The following is a 20,412-nucleotide window of genomic DNA, read 5'->3' on the forward strand; positions in this document are numbered from 1 at the left end:
TATATATATATATATATATATATATATACATCGCATATAATGCTCGGCATTAGAGGTAAGAGACAGGTTTATTGCGTACTTCCGCCGCCTTTCTATGCTTTACTGTGCAGATACTCTTGTGAATCAAGTGAGAGCACACTGAGACACCTCTAGTGTATCTATCTCCATGACTTCACAATAATATAAGTGAACACACGAATTGGAACTTGCAGTTTACGACAGGGCATAAAGTAGAAAACGCACGCCGCTGGAACTGCTGTGAAGCACTGACACAGCCAACGGTCCAACGCTCTTGAAGGAAAAGTATACACAGGAACCGTAAACCCATAAATAATAATAGACTGTGGTTGCTAGGTTAAGAGGTGCATGATGCATAAACCTCTCTCACGGGGTCCTTATATATACCCTGGCGGTGTCATTGACTTGAGAAGGTGCAATCAATGCCTATTCGAACGCTCTGTCATTTCTTATCTGCTGATGAGACAAAATGCACATCTTTACTATTAAGCGTTTAACTCTCTAAGTAAGTAGTGACTCATCCGAAGGCCTGAGTATTTATATTACACTAGATGCGATCAGCTGTGGAAAAAATTCAAACGCGTCACAGCTATGCTGGACAAGTTCATCAGAAGAAAGCCGGTAGAGTCTAAAGGTTTTCAGAGCTCAAAAGTCAGTCAAAAACGCATCTGTAAACATGGCAGTTGTGCCGCTGTCTGCCTTCACTTCTTCTTAGCCGCCGCCTTTGCTAGCAGAGCCTTCCTTGCTGCTTCTTCCTCCCTAAAACACCCAGTACACAGTAACGCAACGCATGAACAAACAGCAGAATGGGGTTAATGTAATAATTGCGTGTTGAGTCCACTCGCCGCTCGACGTACTTCTTAATTTGAGCTTGCTTCTGCTTGAAATCTTTGTCCTCTTCAAACTCAATCGAATCCTTCTTGGGCGCCTTCAAAGGCTTCTTCTTGCCTCCCTGAACAAAGGCAGCAGCCACTTCATTCTGATACTTCGAGTCATCATCGAAAAAGCCAGCAGCGCTCACCACACCCGATGCTGCTGGCCGTTGTGTATTGCAGGTTATTATGGCATGCCACTGTAGTTACCGCCTGCAAACTATCCAGCATTAATATTGATTTCCCACAGTGCATACGCTTCACCAGCACCACGTTTTCAAAGTAAGTTAGCTATGCGCTGCTTGCATGCACGCGAACCAAACGACAGGTCCTCCTCGCCCCTTCCCCACTAATGGAGATAACCTCAGCTGTCATGTCGCATCCAGTACGAAACAGTTTAAAACACTGGCTGCCGTTGTCTATCTTAAATATATTTCTGCATATGGGATACCGCTACACGGATTGCCCCAGGGGAACTGGGACATGTAGAATTCCGCGACCCAACAAAACAAAAGGCCACTCAACAAAAACTGGGCCATGGAGTATCCGCTGAAGAGTACGAACAGAGGAAGTAGGAACGGGTTTAAGACAGATAATTTTCATCTGCAGCATGATACGAGAAGCACACAAATGCATGATTTGCCCGTGGGGGACTGAAGCGTACCTGGTTTCCCGTCGGCATTGTGGAGAGGGGCTCGGTAAAAAAGCCTAATACTTCAAATGCCCAGGAAAATCGAAGGATTTTCTAGTTGAAATACACTTTTGTTGGAATTAAGGGGGCTTGGGTGCCCCTGTTTCGTTCGGTTTGCGGAGGCTTTAGCAATGCATGCACTCGGGCGTAGGAAGCCGTTCTTGGAAAGCAGAACAGGATATCTGAAGTGGCTTGAATGCCCGTGTTTCTTTTCAGCATTTCGAAGTTAGTTATATTGCAATGTGTTTGCTTTCTCGTTGGGTGATATTTGCCCTCCTCGGCGTTTGCGTGTGGCGATCTTCGTGAGTTGGCTCACCATTGAGCTGCCTGGAAATATCTAGGCAAGAGGCCCACCATCTTGCGTTTTGCTTGCGATTGAGTGAGCACTACGATGGAATCGGGAAAGGATCATTCGAAAAACAACCCAGAGGTCGTTGTCGTCCCTCCATCAACCAGGTGGGTCTACTTTGGCTAGTCCACTGGTGTCCGGATCTGTCTCTCATTGAAGTTCACTGTTTTTATTGATCCTGCGCCCGGCAGACCCCCGGAGGCCCCCTTTGCAGACCCTGCAACTGGCGCACCTATTCAAGGCAAAGCATTTTCGCAAACGCAGGCCAGCCAAGCGAAACCTAAGACTAGTCCAGCGAAGTTTCTAGATCCCGCAGAGATTGACAACATTTATGAACGTCAGGACAGTCGCATGCCCGATTTATGCGAGGAAGAAACGAAGCATTCGACTTCAAAATAACGCAGTGAGCTGTTAGCCCCCGATGGCGTCTTCCAGACAACCAAGCAGGGCAGTGCATGGCCAGCTGGCTGCGGCTTAGGTGCGCTGCGGGGCTCGTATTTTTGCCTTGATGTGTTTTCCAGCGGAAGCAATGGCGCCCCCGAAGTTGTCGGTGTAGACCTTTGTGTACTCCATCACGCCTGTCGACGTTTGAAATATCGCTACTGGCTGGCGTAACGTAGTTTTGGGCTGTCCTCACTGTATGGCATGTTGGCGAAAACCATCACGAGAAATGCAATGAGCCCAACGAGGACGACTGAAGATTGCTCATGTTTTTTCGTTCCACCGTGCGGCGTGTGCTCATGAGTTACCACCGCATGCAGCAGAGAGAGTCCAGTAGAGCACCGCGTCACTCTTCAAGCACGCCTACACCATTGTGTTCATTGTTCATGTTTCACTTTGGTTTATTTTATTGTTCGTACCACAGACTCTGCTAGAAGTATCCCCCCAGATAACGCAACGGCAGCATCAAGTATAAGTAAGATGTGGTAGGTGTAGACCTGCGCAGGCATTGCGCCACGGAATTTTTGCTGACAGGATGTTTCAGCTCACGAGCAAGATATCAATAACTCTGAAAGTGCTTGTCGAATCAATAGGGAGTTCGTATTTTGCAATCGGCCCTACCCAATCGTCACAGTGCCGGATGTTAGAGAAACCTGTTTTGTGAACTGAGACACGGAAGAATTGATGGTTTTTGGAAGCCCGCTGACCTCAACAAGTTCCTTAATGGACCTGTAGGAAAGCGCGGTGTTCTTAATTCTAACTTTTCGTTGGTATCATACTCACCAAGGATGCATGATAATTTTGCTTTCCGTGCTGGCACCTTCATTTCTGGCGTACGCCATTAGTCCGGCACAAAGCCCAGTCTGAACTGGCATTCTAGGAGCTTCGACGACGTATTTGTTGTTGTGCCTACCGCAATGAGAAGGCCTCCCAGCAACTTTGCGAATTCTAAGAACGAAAATAAGGAAGGTTCATTCGGAACATTTCCAGTTCAGTGCCTTACTGATGCATTCAGGGCAAGAGGAAGCGAAGGCCGCTGAAGCGAAACATGCGGCTGCCCCACACGACGACAAGTACAACGCCACCTGACATTCTAAATAGTACACCGCCATTTTTGTTGATGGGATGATTTAGACTGACCTGTAATGCAGTCTGCAGGTGGCCTTGCAGTTTGCCGCGCATGGCCATGTGGCCATCAAAAGCCATCCGTGCTTGCATCCACAGCTGCATTTTCACGAACGTTGGAAATGGAAAACGATCCGGATAGAGCTGGAATCAAGCTGAAAAAAACGACCACTGTCGGAAAGATCAGAAATAATGAATCTGACCGGCCACCACAGCTTTCAATTGCGTCTGCTGTCGGTACACTCGGCGACCGGCATTGTACGTACAGCCTCTCCATACACTGAAAAACGGGGATTTCACAACAGAAAAAGGCTGGGTTCTCCCTCTTCTGGTATGGTTCCTTTACGCTGAACTAGCTGATTCTTGAGACACGGGGTAAACACAGTGGTCCTGTGGCAGCAGTGGGCTCTACGTTCTACATACAACGTGCAGTATGTATTGCTTTGTGTCCGTTGAGGGCTTTGATTTGGTGATTACATTGAATGCTGCGTTTTCATAGGAGTACATCGTGCTTGAGCGAAAAGTGCTGCACACCACACCCCTTAAGTATCGGGTTGTACGAGGGCCATGGCTTATCATGCGTCAAAAGATCAACATATGATTCCCTTAGCTCGTATTCACTATTATGTGTGAAGTATCTGCTTCAAATCATGAGTGCTTGGTGCCGGCAGGCATCTGACGCCCATCCTAAAATTGTCAGCATTCGGGGCAGCAATGCAACAGTATCAAATCATTTTTGAACAACCTAACCCGTCCCTTCTGGCCCCTTAGTTAGGGGATATTGTACTCAAATGCCCATAACACAGTGATTGCCTCTGAAGACAGAGCTCGAACACCCAACTACAAAGCTGAAGTGCCGTTTGGCTCCTGACCGGTGGGGAAGCATCTAGAAGTCACGTGAACTCCGAACAGCTGAAACGCATGTGACAATGCGTGAGAAGAACACAGTTCGTCTTGCGTCACTCTGATGAATGTGCAACCGTCATTGATGATTTCGTTGAACATTGACGCTTAGCATTGATTGCTTGCTCTTCCACACCTCCCAGGCACAACACTCAATCTTGAAATCACACTGTTATGGGGATGAAACAAAGCCATGTGGTGTTCAACGATTCTCTTTCGTTTCAGCTGAACTCTTTGAGTGGCCTCTAGTACCGGTCCACCGCCGTTTGTCCACTGTGCACAGCTGCGTGCAGTACAGCTTGTGTACTCCCTGAAGATGCATTTCCAGAATTCTGGCTTGCATGCAAGATATGCGAATAGCTTAGTGGTCGTCTGCAGGTCCAGGCGTGCAAAAACGTCTCTCCACGGCGCCAGCGCAGCGGTCTCAATGGGGGCTCCAGAGCGACTTCCTAGAGATATACACGAATTTAAAAGATATCATGAAAATTTAAAACTAAATGTAAAAACTGTTGGAATTCCATAGAGTGATGGTGCTTTGTCACCAACACATTCGTACCCAAGGGCAATCGGCAGGATAAACTATCAGCCAACCGGCACGTCACCATTCAGGTCGTGGGCCCCCCACTGCTGATCCTGTTCTATCCTCAGCTCCCGCTCTCTGCGTTTAGAGTTTATATCTTTGTTCCCTATTAGTTTATGGAAGGGGAGCAGTAATACGTTTCGGTTTACTACCGGTGGACCGCCTGGCCCCAATTATCGCCAACGAGGGCCTCTATCGCCGAAGGCTCTTCAGGTCCCTAGCAACAGGTACAGCTTCTGGCTTTCTAGACATCTCAGCTCAGAAGCTTTGCTATTAGACAAGTGTAGTGCTGCACATTGACGACGGGCGGCATCGGTTGTCTGTCCGCCTCGAGGATCGACTTGCCCCCAGCCTGAACGCCCGAGGCTACTAGTCTTAAATTTAGACCTCCCACAGACTGCAGGCGTGTTGAATGACTCACATCAGTAAAGGTATGGGCGTACCTGTAGAGCAGTCTTCACGAAGAGAACCGCATACCATTGCGTGCTGTGGACTTCGTCGCGGCAACAGATAGGAGGATCAGTATGGCAGCAGCAACTCTCCAACTCTGATACTGTAGAGCCACGTAAAAATGGCAGACCTGGCATCGCTGCTGTTGGCGGCTACGCTGGGAGGAGGTGGGCAGCGGCAGCCCTCTCGAGGTCTTGAATTGCCTGCGCTGTTCAACTGCGGGACGACGGAAGCGGAACCAGAAGAAAAGTTTGTTAATGCTCCTCCACCAAAGCAAGGGCCCCTCTTTCTACGTATGTGTGTTCTCTGCGGAAATGACCTTGCAGCAGGTGGGTCCCAACTCACGTCTGCATTGGAAGGGGCGTTGTGCCCCCCGTGAAATGGCCATATGCCATATCATGGCAAGTGAGATGTCTGCATGAATTGCATGCATACCTCCTTCAGCATAAGCACTTCTCCTCAACAAGTGTTCTAACCGCCGTTGTTGTGTATACCTTAGGCGACGTAACGGGGGCCTCTGACCCTTATGTCAGCATTCGTTATGAAGGGCACTCTTTCTGCTCACCGCCCCAGATGAACACGCTGAACCCTGTATGGGAGTATTCATTTGAAACGGAAGTCAAGGTGAGAAGAGGTGTCAGCTGTATCCTCACTTGCGTAGAACTTCACGCTAAGGATCCACAGGTGGCGAACGAGGTAGGTTATATCTGCTGTGCCATATGCGTGCCCCCTACTGATTAGGAAAATGGAACGCTGCACATAAGTGTCTACGACCAGGACATGGGGATGCAGGGGGATTTCTTGGGTTCATGCCAGCTGAAGATAACTCGGAACCCATCAAAGCTCAAAAAGGAAACCATTCCGCTTTCTTCGGTCCCAGCTCCCTTCTTTTCTAAACCCCCAAACAGCCGCATAACTGTTTTCTACCATGTGGTGGAGAGGCTAGAAGACCAACCCGACTTGGTGGAGCTTGCGAGGCGCCTCGGCGACGAGGCCGGCGAGAAACAACAGCCGCAGAGCATGACCGTCAGATGTTGCTGCCTACAAGTAGGCGTAATCACCTGGCCAGTAGCGGCCCACCCCAGATGCTAGCAACCCTTTAATGCCGCTGCCACGTGCTCGTACCTTAGCGATGAATAAGGAGCTTTCGGGCATTTTCAGTCTAACGGCAAAGTAGATGTGAGAGCCAGTATACAGCTGCTTTGCTTGCATGGGCCACCGCCTCTACGTTTGTCACAGACGGATCATCCATCCATTTCAGAGGACAAAATGGCTGCACTGCGGCTATCCGTTGGTCACCAGAAGGCAATCAGCCAGCCCGGGATACCCGACGGTCTCCGTTATTTGTATGGGCCTCCGGGTGTGGTAAGTCGTGCAACAAGAACCTATTTCCTCTTCCAGCTGAGATGTGCAAGTACACAGCGATCTCTGTAGATAAAGAGCAAGACTACAGCTTCTATGGGTTAATAGCACCTACTTCTGTTTATATAGAACAGCTGCGTAGGGCTCTATGCAATATCCGTATGGTTCGTTTTGTATTTCCTCTCTCCAGGGGTGGCAAACAGACTTCCATTTGAAGGATGTCACACTGGAGGATTTGGTCCAGCTCCGTATCGTCGTTGAGTGGATGCTTCGAGATGCAACCGTCAGCCTTTTCCCTTCCTGCAAGGCTCCGCTGCGCTGCTGCAAGCAAACAACCTACTTGAGTACTAACCAGCAGGCCTACTTTGCCCGTGCCTGAGCCTAAGTACTCGTCAGTTTAGGTGGAATAGCTGAATGTTCCTTCGTAATACTGTCCCTGTGTGCAGGCGGACGAAATAGAATTGGCCCGCAAGGAATATTTGAGCGATCTCACTCCCACAGACCAAAGCCCCAGTCTCACAGCGACGGAGAATGCGAACGCCAGCAAAGGTGAATCCGCCCAAGAATGTACAGAAGGAGAAAACTCCCAAGGGCGGCTCTGCCGGTTCCGTTCGAAAGTGCACCACGAGTCAAAGGGCAGCCGCCTGCTCGGAGACGAGAAGGGCTCCCCGGACAATGAAGATGCATCAACCTTACACACGAGCATGGGCGGCAAGTATCTCGGTGTGCAGCCATCAACCCCTGGCAGTAATATCTGGGCACAGTGGACTGGCTAAAAAGTGACCTACAAACTGCTCACCTGCTTGCTGCAATTTGCGCTGTCATCTGTACTCGTAGGGTCCAAAAAGAGCAAACGAAGGAGCCGGGGAACTTCAACACCGGTGCGTGGACCTGGGTTGCCAGTCGACTCAGTGCAACAAGTTGTGCTGCTTTCCTCCCTTTCGTGCTGGGGTTGGTTGAGGCATCTAGCTCTTCGGTGGCTAGCTCCTATATATGGGAGTGAATAACGTAAACCAAGGCATCGCTGCAAGCACAGGGTGCGCTGCAGGCCAGAACATATCTCCAAATGTCTCCCCTTTGCTTTCAGAAGGGGTTCCGAACTTTCGCTACATGGCAGTTGCCCCTGGACGAAATCCGCGAATTCTGCACCGAACGCCGCCTCTGTGCCTGGGCAGGTCGGTGTATTCTTACAAGCAAAACAGGAGTTAAAAGCGGAGAGGTACCACAGCCACAATGCATACCCCGTCTATTTCCCCTGCAGATGCAAGTCGTTGTTACGCAGCTCTTCGGTGCAGTTGTAGCGAATAAACTGACGTGCACTTTCGCGGGTTTTCATGCAGCTACTGATGCACATCGATGTCTTTGCGGAAGGGGAAAAGCCTCTGAGGAGAGTAAATATACTGCGATTTCCGCCTCCAGTGTAAATAACCCGCACCCGCCTCGCGACCCTGTATGGATAGTTTGCTTGCTGTGGGCATCGCTTGATTAACTCCGTTTAAAGACGACATACCCTTTCTTATGTTGCCTTCGTTATCGTCATTTTGTCGACTTGGCGGGTTGTGCGCTTAGGTCAATTGGCTCCGCTGTAAAAGCCGCCTTGGCTCCTGCGGGGGAATCGAAAAAAGAAGACCCTGCAGGCGCTGGCGACCCCCCCAAAGACGCATTGGTGAGATGCCAATCCTTTTACGGTGCTAACAAGAATACAGCTTCGAGCAGATAGATTGGACTCTCCAGTTTCTCAGTCGGAACTTCTGTATTGCCTCCATGAGCAAATTGCGTCAAACTCACCATATATGTGGCGATGTCGCTGTTGGGGGCATTCGATAGTGTTGTTGAATGACAAAGGTCGAACGTTGAAATTAAGGTAGACGGTTGTTCGAACTCATCGTGATGTAACTCACAACTTGTGTTTCTCCATTTTGTTGCGGCATGCTTTGTGGGATTTTGTGGCTTCACTGCAGACTCTTTACCTGCACTTATACGCGGACTTCCTACCCAAAACAGATGCGGACTACGACGCCCAACCGTGGAACGACTGTGACCCCTTCGTGGTTATCAACTCTGGCAATCTCAAGGCGCAGAAGTCGTCTTGGACAACGACAGTTCAGAACAATCGCCAAAGGGAAGTGGAGTGGGAGTGCATGACCGTTGAAGTATGCAAAGATCGGTACGTCCCATACCAGCACAAGAACAACAGCATCAACTACACAACCACAGCATGAATGTACAGTAGTTTGTGATAAATGTACAGCATACGAGTCCCCGGAGTGATTGACTCCTTACTGCAGGCGCCGCCGCCGACTGACCTTTGAGTTGTTTGATTCGGACACTCCTTTTATGTTTGGTTCGGGAATCCTTAAACAGCGCATTGGTATGGCGCAAATGAACCGAATACCGCTGAACCGGCCAACATGGCTGCACATGTTTGGAGGAGCCATTAACGGAGCGAGGGAAGAATACAACGCGGCCATGATCAAGGGGGCTTTGGAGCCACCGTCGACGTACCGCGGCAGTCTCTGCGTCCTGGCTGACACGAAACGAACCCGGCGCAGAGACTGGCCCCCATTCCCAGATCGGTCGGGCGTCTCTGTGCACATTCAGGTGACCATCGGCAGGGCGCTCTACTTGCCAGACACATTCAGGTGAGCCGTGTTGGACGGAGCAGGCGGAGAGGGTTTGTTGGCAAATGTTCGTTTGCCTTTGCGTTTAGATTTGCATGCATCCCTTGGAGACTACGGTCTGCAATATCTGAATGCAAATACCCACGCGCTTCTATGGACGACTCCGCCATTTGCTGGTGGATATGCTCGTGCATTTCAGGGGACGCGAGGTCAGCCTCTTGATTCAAGTGCCCGGCTGTGTGCTCGAAACATCCGGTGGGGGAGTCGGTCCTGGGAAGGGTTTGTTCTCTCAGCGCCGAGTGTCCAAACCAGTGCCCCTCACAAGTAGCCTCAGCGGCGTCCGCAAGTGCCGCGAAATGGCTGAAATTCCTCCGGCAAATGCAGATATTCTCGAGTTTCCTGGATACGTAGACAGCAAAGGCGTCCTGCGGTTGTACAATTGGACAGCCCCGCGGTGGCAAATGCAACACGACACGGCGACGGCGCTCAAAGAGGCCAGCACGAGCAACAAGAAAGGGAGTGGCTACTTAAGCTCCGGTGCCTCCGAGCCAGACACCGTTTGGAAGGACCTCGCTGAGTTGCCGCTTTCCTTAATGAATGCTTGGGTATTCCGCGAGTCGGAACCAGTGTTCCTCCTTCCTCAGGTGCAGCATGCCTACGTATATCTGGTCGCAGCGGGAGAGGAGCATCTGCCCCCCAAGGTCTTTGGTCGCATTCCTCTTACCCTGAGTGCAGGCACAAAAGCTGCACTGGACACACATGGCACAGCGGGGGACGTCAATGAGTGGCCACCCACAGAAGCATTCGCCAACGAGAAAGCCAATAGTGACTCGGAACTGGAGCAAACGATACAATCCAGTGAGAACATACGATGTTGGCGAATTTCAAGAAGTACCTTCTTTCCTCATCATCCGAAACTGCGTGGCAACACCGCAAATTGAAACAGTTTGAGCGGTAGAAGGCGCAGAGCTCTTTCCAGCCTGAGCTCGCATTGTGTCCAAATAAACCGCAAAAGCGACGGCAGTGGCCTCGCTTGGCTCGTGCTGCAGCCAAGAACCAAATAATTTCGTCGAGTACATGCCGACTGTCTGTGCAGATCAAGAAGCTGAGCAGAAAGGTTCCTTACATCCTGCAGTGTCTCATTGTCAAAAAATGTCGTGGGAGGCAAGCGCAGTGCAGGACCACATCACAGATGCCGCCTCCGACGACGGCGTAGTCATCGAGCCGCTGAAGTGGATCCAGGTCCGCCAGCACTCCCTTTATTTCCGGCCTGATGCATGGAGCTTCAGCGCTGCAGCCTGTCTATGAAGCTAGGATCGGTTGCTTCACTCTGCGGCTGTTGTCTTCGTGAACCTTCTCTGTTTGGTGGCTTGCAGATGCATTGGGACCAGTCAGTTACTCCTCTCCCGGAATGTCGTTTCCCGTCAACTTTTGCGGCTTGTCTCCTCGCCTCTGCCCGGGCGGTTTTAAACAGTACACCTCCCTCGCCAGGGTACGATTCCACTGCGTCAGGGGACTCGCAAAGTAGCCCTGACAACCTCAGTCAAGGACACGAAGGGGAAGCACCCGACTGGTGAGCCGATCCATGTTGCTTTCTGTGATGCCATACAGTGGCGTACCACTCCTGCTGCCGTCCAACGAAGGCGACATCCCTTGTTTTGCTGCTGCCTTAGAGTGGAAGGGGCTGCCTTCTTGCCGAGTGTGTCAGCTACTTGATTGCTTGAACGGCGCAGGGAGGAGAGTTATGGAATTCTTCCTAGCGATAAATCTTTGGTGGCTAGACACGAAATTCCCGAACCCGAAGTCATTTCGGTGTTCTGCGGAGTGGACACGCGGGAGCGCCGCTGCGGTCACATAGGGAGAAAAGTGTTAAGTGAATCACTTTTTTACCTTCCTGCTGAAAACGGACAATCTGAACATCATAGTCATGATCGTGGCCGGAGAACAGTAGGGTCTCTTCCAGCTTCGGCAATTCAACTGTCACCATTTTACAAAAAGGTATTTTTTCACGGGGACATTCTTCAGGCAAGGAGTCTCCCGGCCATGGACAATGATGCGCTCGTAAATCCTTGGTGGTCCCTAGAGGTTGAGGGGGAGGTGCGTACTACCGTATGATCGTAAGGAGACCTGTTGCAACATCGGGAGTGTTCGTTTTCTAATTCATGATGCAGCCATGGCGTATGTTCACTGTGCTTCTGGTCTCGACTGTGTTAATTCGCCTTTTCAGATCATTAAAATGGTAGACGAGCAAAATATTGACCGGGAAATGAGTTGCTTAAAAACAAGCTTGAACCCCGCTTTTCTGCAGCGGACAGTTGCCCCCATATATTTATATCTTAGTCCTCAAACAAATGTTGAAAGTGTCGCCTTTGCCAATGGACTCCCCCCCTTTAACCAATTGCTGCTGCCGCCTCCCCCCGTGTTGCTGCGTGTTTTCGACATCGACATCGAAAAAGGCGGCGAAGTAGCAAAGGAGATGATAGCCCTGGTCATAGAGTGGTCCCCTGCCAATTTAGACATGCGTTATAGAGCGGCCTTGCAGAAGTTGGACCCTGAAGGCTTTCATGGAAGTTTGGGCAACGGAAAGCAGCTAAGGGAGTCTGTAACAGACGTTAACTATGCCCACGAAGCGGTTTGGTACTCTCTTGCGAACAGAGAAAAGGCAACGTTCACCGCAGTAGAAGAAAGCATGGCTACGACCCTCGAATGGGATGCAAAGCCGCGGCTGTTGGCAGCTGTTGGGTTTGCCTTGAACGGGAATGACAATAGCCCCAATCAGCGTCAATATACAGCCACAACGCCAGATTGTCGAAGTCATCCAGATGCCGAAGACAAAGCATGGGTTATCCCCCCAGTAGCGCCGTGGCCAGTGCTCGCGCTGGACAGCCCCGCATACGTGAAAGCTTCCAATTGCCCGCTGTTGAAATACCATTTTGACGTTGACGTGCTCGGCATTCGGTGTTTACCGAACTCGCCTATTGAGCAAGGAGGGTCGGAACTGGTTCTTCAGGTCTCTGCTTTCTGGCAAGGCAGCGCCAAAGACTTGCAACTAACGTTGAGTTCCTCAGACTTCCCAGGCCCCAATGTGGTGGCTCGCTTTAGCGAAACCGAACCGGTAGGCAAACTGTTGCAGGTATTGCTTCTCTCTCTGTACTGGTGCACAGGTGAATGCTTTGTTTGCCAGGATGTAAATGCAGTGAGTACCCTTTTGCGGATCGGTCTGTTATAGGACACGCGGCGGAAGGTATTTGTAGAAATTGTTGATGTGAAGGAAGGGAAGATGTCGCGTCAAGTCTTACTGCCAATACGGCGCACCGTCGGTGAGCTGGCAAACCTTTCAGTGGCACGACTTCTTTCCTGGGTGCTTGGCCTTGTTTTTCTCCCTCCCTTCATACAGCAGATTCACAGCAGCTTTAGATTTTGAAGGCGTTCACACTAAGGCTCCTTTGGTGTTTTGCAGTGATTTGGGACCTCTCCTACAACTTTGTACATCTAGAGCCGCCAAGAAGAACGCTTCATGCTCCGCGTTTCTATGTCTTTGTCTTGTGCAGAGTCAAGCACTGCACCTGGCCAGTGGGTTGGGGCGCGGTTGTCTATTACCTCCTTCGCCACACCGTACTTACCCTACATTCAGGCGGAAGTATCCAACCTATCGGATCAGATGGAAAGAATGAAGCAGCGTGCAATTACAAAGTCTTGCGATGGCATGGACGAAACAACGGGAGGAACAACTGAGGATTCCTGCAAAAAAATGGAGTCTCAAGCTGTTTTCAGCAGTCGGGGCAGCGGCCGCATCTTGCGCAATCACGGTATAAAGGCAATATTACCAGACATTTGCTTTCGCCTGGTAAATAGAGACGGAGCGGAACTGGGCACGTTGTCACTGGCGCTAAATTCGTTTGTAAAAGTTCCCCAAGGAGAGCACTGTCTCAAGTTGCAGCTCGAGAGTCCTCTGTTGGCTCGGCTTCCTCCGCCTATGATGGATGTTGGAATGATGGTGCGTCCCACAAGGCCTCAGCCTACCCAGCAACTCCACATCTAGCACGTTTGTTTGTGCCTGTGAAGCCTTCGTTTTCCACCACCCCGAGTGATTACTCAACTGCAGAAGGAAAGCACCCAAAGGGGTAACTGCGGTGGTCGACAGGAGACTCAGATTTTCTTCTGCCCTGAGACGATTCCTGGAGCTTATGCCTCCCTTGCTAACTTGCTAGTGTTAATTCAGGAGCAACGGATTATGCCCGACTTGCCGTTTGTCAATACGGCGGATGTAGACGTTCTAGTCGAATGCTTTACCGAGCATACAGGGGAACTCATCTACGACTCCGACTGCAGAGCGGGCCGAATGCTGACGGACCACGATATGTTTTTTGTCCGCGACAGTGCGGGCCGTGTGCACACCCACGTCTTGAATGCTGACGATTACTTCGCCGGATGTGGCGAAAAGGCGGACATTCCCTTTGTAGAGCCCATCATGCAGGTGTCTCAAAAAGCCTGCTATCTGCTAACCTTCACGTTAGCTGGAGTGACTGTCTTTAGAGATAAACAATATGCTGCTATTGTTGCATGGATTGGAAAACTCTGTGTGCATCTTATATTGGAGTAGTGCTATGCTGCATGTGCCCTCTTCAGGCCGACCTGTCGGATCCGGGCCCCACCCCTGTCGAGTATGCCAACTTCTTTTCGGAAACGCGTCGTTGCAGCTGCGACAAGAGCGGGGGTGACCGACTCGGCTCCAAAAAGAGGAGTGTGGAGGCCTCGAAAACCTTCCGCCCTGAAGAAGAAGAACAGGCAAAGCCGGTCCAAAAGTTCGACCACAAAGCAGCGGCGAGTACGCTTCAGCTTGGGACGTTTGTCTCCTCGTGCTGCTTCCTCTGTCCAACTGGGGTCCTCGAAAGCCTGTGTCTCTGGAGAAAAACCAAAGCTGACTGCACCTCAGCACCCCCTTCTGAATGGCTTGTGGCGTGCTGTTTGTGGTAATTCAGATCAAGAGGATGAGCGAGTCCGGCATGCAACGCGCACGTGGCTCCGCAAGCGAGGCCATGAAGCTTCTCTGGATGAAGAAAGGTAGTCAGGCTAAACTGTTTGATGCCACCAGTGTCGTTGGTTCTTAGCTGTAGCATGCCTTGTAGGGGCTAGTCGGGATGCAGTTGTGGAAAAGGAGCTCTTGGCATTTTCTGCTTTAGATTCCCCACGCTAGAGAGGAGCTCTGCTGTATGTGATTGTCTTGTCTCAGCTCGTGCTTGTTGGCTCGGCTGATGCTGATGCGGTCTGAGTACGACTCGGTGGAATCCCGTGACCCAGTATCTGCGGCGAACAAGTACTTGCCGAGAAGATTGTTGCCAACGTTCAACATGGTCAACATCTTTACCAGGCAAGAAGGCAAGTCAAGGCATGGGGCATATGCTCTCCCAGAAGATGCAATTTTGGACAGAGAATAGACAGATTTGTCCAGCGTAATGTTGAGGGGAAACGCCCACTTTACACTGCATTTAGTCTGCAGTAATTTTGCATCGAGCTAAAGACGCAGGAGGTTTGCATGCATCTACACAAATGGCAAGCTGCCTTCGTACCGTGTTATTCGCTCTATACTTACTATTTGCGCCTTTAGGTGTGGTGGTCTGGTCGGCTTCACCTAGCGGAGGGGAAGGTCGCTTCGGCAGGGCAGGCGACCTTTTGCTTATCTTTAGAACGACAGCTGACAAGCAGTACCATCGCATTTGCGTTCCTAGCCTAGACATACGGTGAGCCTGACCCTTCTACTCTAATTCACACTGCTTTCAACTGGACAACCGTCCTATGGAAAAGCTAGAGATATATGTACTGCTCTTCGTCAAGGCTCCCTCAACTTGCGGTGTGCTTCATCCTTGTTGAATGCTTCCGCAGATATCCCCATGAAAATGCATTCTACATCTACGATACAATCACCCAGAGTTTCGTGGACTTCCACAGAGTGTAGGTTGTGCCATTATAATGTTTTTGACGCATTCCTACTTGATCGGCTCACCAAATTCTTCTGCTATCCCCCGGTCGTGACGCACGACGACGAGTAAATGCAGCATTTGAATCGCTGTGCACTGGTTTATTGTTCCCAGCTGGTATTTTGTTCTTTCCATCTTCCTTTGCGCAGATGCGTGGAGCAGAAGCTGAAGCGCCTCAAGATTCAGCTCAGAGGACGCGAACTCGACAACCTGGCAAGCGATTGGCCAGCCTGCCCTTCTTGCACACACGCCCCACTGGCTGCATTGAGGCAATACCATCACCCCTTAGTATAACCCAGAATCTCCCAACGTGCCTCCTCATCTCATTTGCTGGATGCGCTTTGCTTTTCTTGCTGCACCGCACAGGCAGGACAGGCTGACCAGCAGGAACTTGAGGTGGAAATCTTCGAACTCGAAACCGAGCTGGCGAGGCTCCGCGAAGTTGTGCGTCTTTTCCTCACTTGCTATTGCTACCATTGGTGCAATGAAGACGTCTAGGAGATTTTTGTCATGTCCAAGACCCAGTGCCAGCACCCAGTCTCGGCGGACATTGCTTTTCATTTGGGGGTGTGCGGGCTTGGAATGCTGCAGGGTGGTGGGTACAGACGAGAAGCATGTGATGATCCAAAGGCTGGCTTTAGCTACGCACTTGATGTGCAACGCGGCGAGTTGGTATGCCGGCTGAAGAAGACAAACACCTATTTTGACCGCAACCAAAGCCTGTTGTGGTTCGACAGTTTCGCAATGCTTCCTACCCTCAACTTAGCCCTCCCGATGGTTTGGGGAGAGGACAAGAAGAAAATAGCCGTTCTTAAGGTGAGGCGCTGGGCAGTACAAAGCTGCAAAGAACGCCACAGTAGGCCAAGTGGCTTGGAGGAGATCCGCATTGGTTGCGATGATCCTTCGACAGTTTAGGGGTCCTTGTGGTGTTGTTCAGGGATGGGTAAGGGTGACAGACATTACTTCAATGGAACAGACCCTCAGCATTGCTCAAGAGGGTGATAGAGGCGGTGCTGCGGCCGACAGAGCAATAGAGACTCGGATACAGCACCTGCAACCACCAGGAAGAAAGAAAGTTTCCAGTGTCGCTTCAGAAGCATCTGGAGTCGCCACTGCTGGCTATCCGCCCCCTCCAGTGGTTATTGCTCCCCCCATGCACCGCTGGATGGAAGAAGTGGTGGTGGTGCATGTCTACGTTTTGACAGCACGAAACCTACAAAATGTGGACGCAATAGGAATGAGTGATCCGTACTTAAAGGTACAACTCGGGCAGCAGCTTGTCGTATCAGACCGAGTATTTGATGGGTGAGCCTGCTAGAGGGCAAATGCGCCCTCGGCGAATCCACGGTGGGCAGAGGGGTTACACGTACTGTCTTTCTTGTGTCGCTTCGCACTTCCAAGTTAAAAGATATTTGGGGTTTTAAGGTGGCCCGGCTATCTGGCTACCCAGAGTGCTCGCTCACCGCCAGCAGAATTCGGTAGTGTATTGCGTAGAGATTTAGCTAGCTTCGTGTTTCTGCAGTAACTGCAATCCGAATTTCTACGAGCACTTTGTCTTCCGAGTGCTGATTCCTGGACCGGCCCTTTTGAAAATTATTGTCATGGACAAAGGGGATGTGCTGCAGAGCGACTCGCCACTTGGAATGGTTTCAATCGACCTGGAAGAGCGGTACTGTGGTGTCCCTACGTCCGTTGTCACAAGGTGGCTGTTCATTGTTTCAGAGTGCAAGGGGCTTGCCAAATGGGACTTTCTTTGCGCCTGTTGCTCTGCTCGTTGCAGGTGGCTAGCACTAAGAGCTTCCCGGATAACGCAATATCAAAAGATGTGGTACGCCACTGGCGGCTCCAACTGCCAATTCGCAGCGTGCCGCAGCGACAGCAGCACCATGCTGTGGTGTATGCCGTCGGGATAACAGACTTTTAGGGTTTAGAAATTAGGTGTAAGTTTCATTTGCGCACTGCAGCCCTGTGGTTGGACCGGGAAAGAAGACATTCGTCCCTCCTTTGCACTACTTTCCGATCGAGTTTCAATCCCTGCAGACAGGGGAGAGCGAAGGAGAACTGGGTTTATCCCAGGGGACTCTTCGGTACTTTGTCGACTTGGTAAGGCCACACAAATGCCCGCGTACGCACATTTCTAATAATCTCTGCGTTAGTGTTTGACATCCGGCAAGTCCTGCACTTCTGCGTTTTCGTAGTAGTAGTTGCAGTCTGTAACAACCGGCGCCCATAATTACAGCAGGTGCTTCGATGCTGACGTGTTGCTTCCGTGCCATTCAGCATGGCGAAACGGATCCCTATGAAGAGCTTTCGATTGCCCATTTGGGGAGTGAGGAAGAATTTGAGCTGCGTTTCATCGTTTGGAATGTCGAGAACATTAATGTGTTTAAAGGTTCTTCAGGTGAGCTCCTCCCCAACCGAGTCCGAAGGTGAACAGCGTTTAAGACAACAGCACAGTGATGAATTGGAACAGCTCTTAAGAAGAAACTAGGAGTGCTGGGATGTTGCCTGAAGAGTGTAGCCGAATCAGAACTAGGGTTCTGCCCTTGCCGTCGTTTGGCAAAAACCACACTCTAATATACTGTATTATGGCGGCATTTTCTGTATTTTGGCTGTCCGGCTTTCAGGCGAGCGTAATGACCTAAAAGTTCGTGTTGAGCTTTTCATGACGAACTTCGAATTGGTGGACATGTACGAAAGTTTCGACACGGATGTGCATTTCTTCTCGAAGCGCACGGCCACGTTTAACTGGCGTATTCTTAAACGGGTCAAACTTCCCCTGGCTTCCCTGAGCGTCAAGGTCAGCTTGATCTCACAATCAGATAGAAGCATAAATGCCTGCAAATAATCCACATGCACATGCCAGGTTCCACCTAGAGTCTGTGAGGCCACCATCAACTGACCGTCCTGTATATCCTGACAGCGATACATTCACACCATTAGTTGCGTTTCTGCGAGTTGGAGAGGTGAAGACGCTTGCTGTCGGATCGGAGTGAGGGCCTTTATGTAGAAAAAATGTCAAGGACTGTTGCTTGCAGCTTACTCTCGTGGATATCAACGCCCCTGCAGCTGACAACGCTCTCTACAATCCAGAGACGCTTAGTCTCGACGCAATGACTCTAACTGCTATTACTCGGTACCGCCAAGACCAACAAGCGATGGGCCCTGTTGACTTTGACGTTGTATTCGAGGACCCTTTGGGGGCCGGCATGTGCGTCTGGAGCAGCATCAGCTACTTCTCTGCAAATTGTACTCAGTCTCTGTGAAGATCACGTAGATAACACGGATTTGTAGTGTTCTCCTGGATCCCCACCTGGGACCTGGAATGAAGCAGCTAACAGTGGTTTTGCGTAGCTGTCTTTTGGCTGTCATCAGGGTTGAGCACTGGTGCCAGGCCTTTTGGTGTGCCCCCTACGAAGCCATGGGATGTCCCCCGGCTGTGACGGGCTGCTGCAACCGGCGAGAAGTGCGTGGAAACTTTTTGGAAGACAATGATGAGTCCGTCGCCCTCTGCTGCTGTCTCGGCTACTGCTGTTGCGGACGCCAGGCCAAACGCCGCCGCCTGGGAAGGTTCGTTATGCACTTAAAGTCCCTCCCCCCTGAGCAATATGAAAAACTACTGGGCGCTGTAGCTCTCATGCAGGCCTGTCAAAGTCTGTTTCTAGGTCTCTTCAAATAGAAAGATTTGAAGAAACTTTTGGAAGAGACTCTACTAACGGAAGAGTGTCGCGTAATGAAGCACCCAATAATTCACTCGCGTGTCAGTGGCTGCTAACGGTGTGCTAACTGCCGTTGGCGACCTTGCGCCTTCTTGTTCCTCAGGCTTCTATCTGGGCCCACGACGCTTCACTGCACCGTCTCTTTGCTACCGAAGAGAGAAGCGGACGCCCAGCCAGTGGGCGCAGGTCGCGCTGCGCCGGAGCCGTTGCCGGAGCCAACAGACCGCCCGTCGCCTAATATGATGTTGACTGTGAGATGCACTGCGGCATTATACATCGTTGCCGTACACCCTGGTGCCTTCTTAGTGCAATTGTCAGGGTCTAGGGGGGGGATAGAATTCCGCTAGCATTGGCGTTTCTTACGGCGCCTCCACACACCGTTGCGGTTTTCTGGGTATTCAGGATCCCGTGGGGTATTTAACATTAGTTATTGGAAAGCAAACGTGCGCCCTTATACAGTGAGTTGTGCAAGGCACACCATCAACAGACCTTAGATGCACTTGCTTTAGTCACTAGGGCAATATCTGTGCACACTCGTGCTTATGAATGGCTCGTGGTTTGAACCTGTGCTGCTCAGGGCAACTTCAATGGGGTGCTGCTTGCTGACAGTTCTTCTTCTTATTGTTCTGATCGCGGCTATCATCATTATTGCAGTTCGCATTTGATTTGAACGCCGGCAGAGGTCGTTGAGTTCAAGTGCCGTTGTGTACACGCGAGTGGTGCAAAATAAAAATGCTTCTTAATGAGCATTTACCACACCAAAGGCACACACATGTACATGGAACTGGCCCCGCCTATCCTTGCTTTGCCAACGCGTATGCGAGCCAATGGCACTTGGTGACGGTAAGTTTTGCCGTTTTTACGCTCTCTGCCCCTGCGCAGTGAGAACTTTAAATTTAAACAAGCCATATATGTACTTTCACGAGCGACCCCTCCACAACCACTTCCCACTGCCTGTCATAACTCGCATCCCTCGTCAGCCAAAAAGGTTCAAAGCGGAGATATCGCTGCCCACACCTCTGCCACTGGTGAAGGCGAGCACCGCAAAATGACCGGATTCAGTTGGTATGATGTGATGAGATCCATGCATGTGCGCACTCGATGCTTGATGCCAACGAAGCGGTGGCTCCGTCCTCGCCAAGATTGCTAAGGTAGACGTCAGGATTCTGGGACATCACCCCCAGCTGCGCGGAAGGGGCAAACCAACGAAACTGGGGAATCATTCACGCAGCAAATGATAGGCCGAAACGCCTGCATTCAGCAGCAGCTTGCTGCTCCTCCTGGTCGCGCAGCACAGCTGACA

At 50.8% G+C, this 20,412-nt stretch overlaps 2 protein-coding genes across 2 annotated transcripts; one reads left to right on the top strand and one right to left on the bottom strand.

Annotated features, from left to right (window-relative positions):
- Positions 1-719: 719 nt before the first annotated feature.
- EAH_00026260 (hypothetical protein) lies at positions 720-1,938 on the bottom strand (the record flags this gene model as incomplete). Its single annotated transcript, XM_013396543.1, has 4 exons — positions 720-777; positions 876-970; positions 1,342-1,366; positions 1,898-1,938. 4 exons carry the CDS (start codon positions 1,936-1,938, stop codon positions 720-722), a joined length of 219 nt encoding a protein of 72 aa, XP_013251997.1.
- A 3,612-nt stretch (positions 1,939-5,550) lies between these two features.
- On the top strand, positions 5,551-19,571 carry EAH_00026270 (C2 domain-containing protein, putative; the record flags this gene model as incomplete). The annotated part of the gene is made up of 36 exons (XM_013396544.1): positions 5,551-5,758; positions 5,929-6,053; positions 6,207-6,455; positions 6,669-6,794; positions 6,982-7,074; positions 7,238-7,506; positions 7,629-7,672; positions 7,840-7,966; positions 8,361-8,457; positions 8,753-8,958; positions 9,080-9,433; positions 9,612-10,270; positions 10,509-10,654; positions 10,789-10,985; positions 11,146-11,509; positions 11,640-12,527; positions 12,642-12,732; positions 12,964-13,409; positions 13,557-13,889; positions 14,042-14,240; positions 14,395-14,476; positions 14,646-14,704; positions 15,021-15,153; positions 15,296-15,364; positions 15,540-15,678; positions 15,757-15,834; positions 15,982-16,206; positions 16,328-16,695; positions 17,171-17,218; positions 17,355-17,493; positions 17,671-17,791; positions 18,018-18,190; positions 18,429-18,601; positions 18,766-18,888; positions 19,213-19,360; positions 19,512-19,571. The coding sequence occupies 36 exons, from the start codon at positions 5,551-5,553 to the stop codon at positions 19,569-19,571; spliced, it is 7,359 nt and encodes a 2,452-aa protein (XP_013251998.1).
- Between the last annotated feature and the right edge of the window lie 841 nt (positions 19,572-20,412).

The sequence above is a fragment of the Eimeria acervulina genome, genomic scaffold (genome assembly GCF_000499425.1).
Source record: "Eimeria acervulina Houghton genomic scaffold, Eah_scaff219, whole genome shotgun sequence".
Classification (NCBI taxonomy): domain Eukaryota; phylum Apicomplexa; class Conoidasida; order Eucoccidiorida; family Eimeriidae; genus Eimeria; species Eimeria acervulina.